This window comes from Eimeria maxima, genomic scaffold, assembly GCF_000499605.1.
Source record: "Eimeria maxima Weybridge genomic scaffold, Emw_scaff1425, whole genome shotgun sequence".
NCBI classification, from domain to species: Eukaryota; Apicomplexa; class Conoidasida; order Eucoccidiorida; family Eimeriidae; genus Eimeria; species Eimeria maxima.
This window is the reverse complement of record NW_013564388.1, coordinates 1-9,016: the sequence shown is the minus strand read 5'-3', so window position 1 is coordinate 9,016 and position 9,016 is coordinate 1. Positions and strand designations below refer to the sequence as shown.

The window sequence follows — 9,016 nt, the reverse complement described above, 5'->3', positions numbered from 1 at the left end:
TATATATATATATATACCACAGGAGATATGCGAAACAGACGAGACGGAAACAAGAAACAAAACACCGCAAGAACCGAAAGTTACCCTAGCATGGCATCATAAGATGCCTGCCGAACTCAGACAGGTATTTCCACAAGCAGATCGACAGCTCGCTCACCAGGACATCGACAAGCATCTCATGAACAACAGTCCTTTGCCAGCAGTGGTTTGGAGGACCCAAAGAGCGCAAATCTCTAACAGCCGCCACAATGAGGGACATCACGTCCTGGGTCGTGAGCATGCCCAAGGCCCAGCTGGCAAAGGCAGCCCCCACTGCTGTACGATAACTGGCAAAGGGGACACCTAACGGGTAACGAACGCCATGCGGCGATACCCGCTGCAACGGCGACTGCAAGAACACGGGATGCACCTCGGCTAGTTGGCGGAAACCTGCAGTTCGAAACAATCAACAAAAACCAAACCTAAAAAAATAAAAAGCACACCTCAGCAAGAATCCATCCAAGCAAGAGCCAGTTGTACACTATATCCTTCAAAACATTTCCTCTGGCAAGAAACGGCAGTCCATGGACCAACTCAAGCCTCAAAGTAGAGTGAATCACATATTTCCGCAACAGGCGGCAGTTGTGGCTCCGGAAACGGGCTCACCTGCCATTTCGATAACCTCCGGGTTTTGTGAAAACCTCTTCGCCGACCACCTGCTGACCTTCGTGGCTAGCTTGCTGCTGAAGCTCGCTAGCTGACTAGCGACACCAACTTCTTGTGGCGTTTCTATAACCTGCGTGTGCAGCTGCGTAACGTGGACGAATACCAGAGGTGGCGGGAGAGGCGACAAGCTGGGCTCCCCATTAGCCCGTGCCTCTGTTGCCAGAAGCTGTCTCCTTGTTGCCGCTTTAAACAGTTGGCGTACGTCCGCCGCTATCTGGACGCCGGCAGCATAAGCCACCTCGTCGCTCAGATCTCCGAAGGACTGCAGCTCTTCGCCCCCTCGCACCTTCACTACGAGTTCGTAAACCAGCTGCACTGCAGGCACCTTGAGCCCAGCGACGCTGCATCAGATTCAAACGAACAAGCTGACGAGCCCGTCAGTTATACAACGGGCTGTCGAAATGAAAGAGAAGCAACAAGAAGCGGTGCACCCGAATAAACACACGCACGAGAAGCTGGGCACGCATCAGTCCTAACGAGCCATCAGCCCTAACGAGCTCTTCACGTGTTACCAAAACTGTTTCAATATAGGCTCACCGCATAACAAAGGGAATCATGTGCTTGGGCATATCTCTTCGCAGCCTGCCACCCCCAGCATCTATTTCTTTCTGTCTGTCAAGAAAGACGGCGTGCAGCAACGCTGCTGCAACTGCTTCCGGGTATTTCACAGCCATGGCTGCGGAAGCTTCTGGATCTTTCTCCCCTGTGTCTCCCAGCACCACTGCAGGCCCTCCACTGCTTATGGCCTCCGTGAACCCCCACACTTTGGCCTCCCCTCGAGAGTGCTGCGAAGACAATACTTGGGCGAACTTGATTTGGTTCTGATACCCCAAAGGCCACCGCGGAGCGCCAGCACCGTAGAGCTGCCGCACACCGCTAGTAAAAATTGCGTCGATGTCTTTGAAGAAGGAAGGGGGACGCGTGAGTTGGGCCAAGAGCGAAGTGGAGACTCTAGCGGAAAGAACGCCGGCATTCCGCGGTAATAAATGCTGTACTGTATGCTGCTGCAAGTCATACGGGCAATTCTGCGTCTGTGGCGAATGGAGAGGCACAGGACAATGCTCGATAGGTATACGCAAGCCGCTGGGGGTGCAAGTGTGGGGACCCAGAGCTAGCATAAAAAGCAAGGTCCCTATGGCAGGATACGGCAGCCCGCGTCCGAGCTCGCTGTCTATGCCTCCGATGTGTTTGCCGAAGGCTGCCATAGACCCCGAACACCACAATGTGTCGTCTACATCCGTGAGTACCAATACGTTGCCGAAGGAGGCGCCTACGCGGCCAAAAGCATATGGCTCCAACATCTCGGACACCACAACGGCCCCTGAAGAAGCGGGACTTGCACCAGAAGGGCGGCGATCAAGAAGCGCAGGAGGCGAGATACTGCGGTGTCCCATAGAAGAAGCTGCTGAGTGCATGGGAGGAGAGAAACGCAAGAGGGAAGATATGTCATCTGCAGCAACCTGGAAAACGCTGGGGACAGGGACACCACCACCAGGTTGTCCGGGTTGTTTTGGTGCCGGCGGGTGATTGTTGCTCCGCTCTCCATTTGAATCTCTACTGTCATCTTCAGAAGAAGGGCTTTCGGGGGGAGCTCCTTCTCCCGCCACACAGTACGAGCATCTATTCAACTTCAACAACACCAAAAGAAAAACAGGGTAAAGAAGAGACAGCCTTGCCCGACGGAATCCTCGACCTCCCCGTGCATATGGCACTGACAACGCTGCCACTGCATCTGTTGTTTCTGCTCCTCGGGCTCCTGCTCCAACTGGGGAGGGCCCTCCTACTGCGGCTGGCGCTGCTGCTGCTCGACCCCAGCCCCCATGGGGGCAGTCTGCTGTGAGGGAGGGAGCGGGCATGCCGACTTTAGGAGATCATTCAGCGCAGTTCCTAATGTGTGAACGGCAATACTAGTGCAGGCTTGAGAAGCACATACGTCAAGCCCCCTCACCGGATCCACTCTCCGCTCGCCGAGGGCGAACAAAAAAGCGTGCGGCCGCTATGGCACCGGCTTTTCCCCAGTCAAACCATGCGGTATAATGTTGAAATTCCGTAAAAATGGAAAAGTAAAAGGGGGTACGCTGCTGCCGCGCAGCTTTGAAGCAGCAGATGAGGGCAGCCAATGGAGCAGTGGAGCGAGAAACGAGGACGAGGGATGATTCCCTCCTTCCGATATGGGGAGACAAATGCCCGGGTAATTTGAGTAGAATAGCAAAGAACAAGCTCCCCCTTAAATTTCATAAGCTGCTCGTAGGCGAGTTCAGCCTTGCAGGAACGCAGCCCCGAGGGAACCGACAAGCGCAGCCACGCCGAGCCGCTCACTCGCTGAGCGTCGAGAGCATGATCTTGTGCGTCCTTACTGTCTCTTTGGTTAGCTCATTCAAGTCATTAAAAGTTGTTGATACCCTTACAAACAGAAGTTCAGGAGTGGGGAAATATGTAAAAGTGGTGACCCGCAAAGGGGCCACAAGTGCGACAGGCTGGTTGAGGGCTGCCGTTGGGTGTAACATACGCTGTCCAATGTTCGCAAGTTTGTCATAATTCTGCGCATAAACCTGTACATGCACTTAGTATGCAGCATGCACGCAAGCAGAAGTCTTCAAAAATTGTGAAGACTTGACGACATCTGGCAGACTATGCAACCAACACAGCAAAGCCTCTCAGAAGGTGGCGCACGCAGCTTGTATGCTGTTAGTAGGCAACCGAAACTCCAGCATAAACCTTCAAAAATTGTGTACAGTGTTAGTGCATGCAACAACCAAGGCTAGTTTGTGTTTCCCCGTGAGGCTGTCATGCATCGTTAGTTGGAGCAACGTAGAAAATCCTGTCCACACCTGAATCATGAAGACTCATTCAGCTAGGGTAGACAACCTGCGCGCAAATAGGAGTCCTGCAAGCAAGTAGGTAGTGAATAATTCCCTACAGCGCAAGTGAATGCAGCAAAGAATACCTAGCTTGTGCTGTATCTGCTTGCGTTGCTGTCCTGTTGCACGGGCCGCAGCGTGGTGTGCCGCAATTCTTTTGGCGGCTGTGCCCTCTCCTGCAGCTGCACGCTCTTAGTTTGTGCTGCCCACGGCGCCGGCATGTTGGGGAGATGGTTTCGGCTCCTGTTAAGGCACGCTTATTCTAAGCACTAGGGTGCAGCTCTTAGTAGATGCGGGTATGCAAGAAAACAACCGTCACACTTGGTAGCACCGCATGCTGCAGGTACGAACATGACGACTCCACCACGACGGACTCCTTCCTAACTGTCAGCAGTGTCGAAGGTGTGTTAAAAAAATATGCATTCACTCACTTATCCTGCATGGACAATGCTCCCAAAAAACCTAATATGACTGCCGATCTGGAGGTGAATTGGAAGAGTTCCTTGACTATCCAGGGCTTTATCTTCTTCTCCAACAACCACAAGGAGAGGTACAGTCCCTATTGGGAGCTTCGTTATTAGATGTTGAGGTACGAGAACGGTGACTGTATCTAGGTAAGGGTACTGTTGTCCCCAAACACATCTTTACTATGTAAACCTCCTAAGTACATTAATGAAGAATCACTGCTCTCTCAGCAAGGGAACAGGTTGTAGCGCAGTTGGTGAAGTATAATCAAGGGAAGCTACCGATAGAGAGTCGTACTGAAGCATATCAGCTGCTAGTGAACAGAAGTCCAACAGTGGGCTCGAATATGCCGTATCTGGCTCACAGCGGGATTGCCCCGTGGAGGAAAGCATCCAGTAGATGCCTATGCCGCTGAGAGCGAACTGACTGGTGAGAGAGCCGACCTTCCCAAGATAATGGATAGAGAGGAAAAATATTACTTTCGCCGCCGAAGCTAAGACGGAAGATAACGGCTTTTAAAATGAGCTGGGCATTGAACCTGTGGAGACTGGGAATAGCATCCAGTGGTAGAGAAAGAATGGCGGGGAAGCCTTCAGATTGTTTGCAGAGCAATCGCAGAGAATAACAAGCCAAGACCGCCATTTCCAGGATTGGCAAGGGCACACGAGGCCTCGTTTTGATTGTGCGAGTTTGGGGGTGGAGGTTGGGAGTGTGTAGGTGGAGCATTTGCTTGCGATTTTCGGAAGCCTGCAAACTGTGCGCATCAACCCTTAACCGGTCCCAGAAAACAAAGGGTGCGCAACCAAAGTTTCTGAACAACTGTATACGTTGTTTATGCATACAGCTAAGCAAGCTTGTTTGTGCATGTGTATGAGGTTGCTTTGCACCCTGTTGCAACACCGTTAACTGTAATTCAAGGTAGACCACCTCCTCCTCCGCATCTCCACGTGATTGGTCAGCTGAGTTCAGGGCGTTTGCAGATTGGGGAGGTAGTTTGGTTTAAGTAACTAACTCTAAATTATTTTGCTTCTATTGCTGCTTACAGCAGTCCTCGGAGGAGGCCATCGAGCCATGTTACACACATTGTTGACAGTTGCTGAGCACTTTTGCTTGCGTAGCATTTGCCTACGAGTTCAGTGTCAGGGTTCTTGTGGCCACTTCCGAGACTCGCGAACATCCCACATAAGGTACAACTATGCAAAGGCAGTTCATTCGACGGAAAAGACTGGCAACCCACATTCCACAACTCCACATGCAATCAAAAACAAAGATCCTTTTCCGGATTCACCAACATACAGGACAATTTGTAGTTCCTTCCTTGGCCATCGGTGACCAGCCTGCACGCGGGCAAAAATTTACGTACTAACTTCAGGCAGGCGATGTTAGGCCCACAGGGGCTAGGCATCGTCGGGGTATTAGCTCTTTAGCGTCCTACATCTTAATTATATATTTTTATAGTACAAATAATATAGGCGTGCTGAAATTCCTTCGTTTTGCTCGAGTCTGTTCGGGGGCGCAGCTCCTGCATTTGGCGGCAAGGGCTTAGCCAGCCCCAAGGATGCCACCAGTGTCTTGTTCGTTCTAGGCAGCGGCCAGGTGCTAGATAGTTAGGTAGTTGAGCTAATTTCCACCACAAGTTGTTTTTTCAGTATTATTTTCGATATCTTCTTTGAGTTCCATGCCTAGTGTATTGCGCGGCACTAAAGGCGCTGTCTCACTGAGGGGTGCCTCCAGGTGCCGAGACAGCTGAGAACGGCGTCCTCCTGCCCCGTATAATTTGTTAGTTTTTTGTCGGTCCCTTGGGAATTTCTGTAGTGTTGCAGTTTAAGCGCACGGACGGCCAGGAAGCCTTTGGCCCCACTTCTACCCCTCAGCTGCCGCTTCTCCCAACCCGACCGCGTGCAGGTTCGGGCGTTTTCTTGTTGGTCCGAACTTGTTGTTCTACATCTCATCCAACGCAGTCAATGAGGGGTTCTCAGAGGATTTGTGGGTCGCCTGCGCTGCGAGCTGCTGCGGCCTTCATCGTGGCGTTGGCTTGCTCCGCCTACTCTGCTTCGGCAGCGTATTTTTACGTGCAGGAGTCGCAAGATAAATGCTTCATAGAGAGCGTTCCGACTGGCGTGGCGCTTACTGCTTCCTATAAGAACCATGAGAACCCAGGTAAGGTGCAAGCTGGCCTGCGTCTGTCTACCGCCTTTGAGCGGTGCCTGCTGGCTGTTTCGGCAAGGTTGAAGCTCATAAAAACATGGCTAGACTTTCTCTGGGGGGTTGCGTGCAGTGTTTTCTGGTCTTTTGAATCCGTTATTCTGGTTTTCATACTTTTCTGGCTCAGGCGTGACCTGCAGCATTATCTTCAAGGACCCGAGTGGCCGCAGCGCATACAGCAGGGAGGTGCTTCCGGCAGATGTGGAGGGGAAAGTTACCCACATGACAACGACAACGGGGGAGTATCAGGTTTGCATTTCCTGCGCTTCTTCCAAGTGGTTCAATACGCAGCTACTCAAGTGGTCCCTCTCTATTGAGTTGGGCGACACCGACATCAACATTGACGTAAGTTCCGGACGTGGCAGCAACTCGTTGTAGTTCCTTTCATTTTCCCGCTTGAGCTGTTTTAATTCTTCTTGTGCCTTCCGTTACTATCTCTCGAGCTTGTGATCGTCTTGCTGCTTCTCACCTTCCAAATGGCTCGTTTCTTCTGTGGCCCCTGTATATGTGTGTGTGTATATGTCGTTGCTTTTTACTTCCTTTTGTCGCCTTCAGGACCTTGCGAAGAAGGACCATGTGAACAGCGTCCATTTGAAACTCCAAGCTATTGCCCGTCGGGTGGAGGCGATGCAGGCAGAGAATGACTATGAGCGTGTGCAGGTATAGCGTGAAAACGGGCTTCAGTTTGCATTTTCATCCAGATTATGTAGGATTGTATGGTTACAGCATCGGGGGAAGAAGCAGAGTGATTCCTGTTGAATGTGTGACAAAACCCACATTTGGTGCACATGCTGAAATGCCTCCTTTTGTACTGCGCTGTCCTGTGCAGGAGGAAAAGTTCCAGAAGACAAGCGAGGCGATCAACAGCCGCGTCGTGTGGTTTTCTGTGTTGCAACTGCTGCTTTTGTGTGCATGCACCTTAGTGAGCATTTTCTATTTGGTGCGGTACTTCCACGCACACAAAATCATATGAGGCAGCCCCAGCAGCCAAGGAAGCCGAAGGTTGCTGCCTATGCAGATTTGCTGCTGCACTCACGTCAAGGAATTTCGGTGTCCCATCAGGGATAACAGACGACATCCAGTTGGTGTTTGTGCAAGGAGGCGTTTACATGAACTGGAGCGATGGTCATTTGGAGGCTCTTCTCGAGCGTTATATCCGGTGTACTGCTTGCCAGCCACTGCAGTCGCAAGCAATGTTGAAGTGAGAGGTACCGACAAGTGCAGCAGTGACGGAGGACGGCTTGCTGCTAGCTGCGAGTCAAAACGAACAAGTGCAGAGGGCGGGAGGGTGTTGTGCAGGCAGGCCCGGGAGGAGGCAGCACGAACACCGTTTCGGTTCTCAACAAGACCAAAAGTAACCAGAAGTAGCCAGCATCGCTGCTTCCTCGTATTCGTGCTAATAATATGTCCAGCACTTTGAAGGGTCGGCTAGAACCCTGACTCTATGCATTGCCTACGCATCCATACTCTGTGGCTTGTCGGTAAACTGGGACTCCTACACGCAAGGAGGCATTTTGACCACGTCAAGCCCGCTTTACGGAGCGGTGCACACGGGAAGCCAAAAAGCACGAACGTTCAAAGCAATATATAACGCGGGCATCGCCCACCCGTTCTCACGGAGTAAACCATTTTAATAGTCGAGGGCCTTTGGTGCATGCTATATCCCTGAGCCTGCTCAGCCTACTCGAGGGCCCTTCGGTCTCTTTAATACTGACTAAGCTGCATGCAGCGTTTTGCATGCAGAACTGAAGCAGGGGAAGACGGCAGATGAAACACCGGACTGCTTACACATTACTCGCTGTGCTTCCTAAACGATTCAACTGCTGTCACGTGGCCATACTACGCAGCGTGTGAAGACCAGCGGAGCTATTCGTGTTGCTTCCAGCTCCGCTACAGCGCTGTGCAGACAAGACGACCTTCATGCTGCAGGCAGTCTAGCTACTGCCACGGCTACTGCAATGTCAGGCCACCTGTAAATGCAGGTAGCAGCGCACGTAAAGCAGATGCATCCGTGCCCGCATATGCCCGGCAGAGCGCCTGCTATCTTCATGCAAAGACACCACACGAGTGCCCCACGTCTCTTGAACCTTGCGCACTGTGCAAACATCTAAGAGCCACTAAACCACAGGCCTTATGCGGGACTATGCATGTATGCATTCCTTAGGCGCATATACACGCTGCCTCTGCTGAATGCATGCTGCTCCTACATCCACATATTAGCCGGCAAATACGTTGCACTTACACTACAACGCGTCGCATTCTTCGTCTGTGTTGCTCTGAATTATGCAAACGTACTAAAGTGACTCTAGAGACCTGTGTGAACGAAGACGTTCTTCATGTGTACAGACGTCTTACGGTGTTGCAACAAATAATGTGAACGAAGACGTTCCTCATGTGTACAGACGTCTTACGGTGTTGCAACAAATAATGTAGAGCTCTGCCTCTTGATGCGTTGCCCCATCAGGTGTGCCAGCAGCTGCATTGGCAGCAGCACCTAATGCATGTGGACCAGGATGAATGGCGGCTACAGTTTCTCCCGATGTTGCCGCTGCTGCTGCTACTTCTGCTGCGGTTCTTGTATGTTGCGATTCGTGAATATTTTCATGTTGCCGCCGCATGCTGCTATCTGCAGAATCACCTCCACTCATCAGCGGGTAGCCTCGAACTTTCGTGGCCCCCTGCTCTAGCGAGGGATTCAGGGGAGCTGGTGGCCCCTTGTCTTGAGTTGCTTGAGCCTGAAAAGGGTCTTCAAGGGGCCCTCCGATTCTGTAAAAGTGCTC

The 9,016-nt window shown here is 51.8% G+C and overlaps 2 protein-coding genes across 2 annotated transcripts; one reads left to right on the top strand and one right to left on the bottom strand.

The window, feature by feature from the left end:
• Positions 1–85: 85 nt before the first annotated feature.
• On the bottom strand, positions 86–2,561 carry EMWEY_00052530 (hypothetical protein, conserved; the record flags this gene model as incomplete). Its single annotated transcript, XM_013479880.1, has 3 exons — positions 86–429; positions 646–1,046; positions 1,243–2,561. The coding sequence occupies 3 exons, from the start codon at positions 2,559–2,561 to the stop codon at positions 86–88; spliced, it is 2,064 nt and encodes a 687-aa protein (XP_013335334.1).
• Positions 2,562–5,995: 3,434 nt separating this feature from the next.
• On the top strand, positions 5,996–7,441 carry EMWEY_00052520 (emp24/gp25L/p24 family domain-containing, transmembrane protein, putative; the record flags this gene model as incomplete). Its single annotated transcript, XM_013479879.1, has 5 exons — positions 5,996–6,191; positions 6,364–6,581; positions 6,792–6,888; positions 7,066–7,158; positions 7,299–7,441. 5 exons carry the CDS (start codon positions 5,996–5,998, stop codon positions 7,439–7,441), a joined length of 747 nt encoding a protein of 248 aa, XP_013335333.1.
• Positions 7,442–9,016: the final 1,575 nt, after the last annotated feature.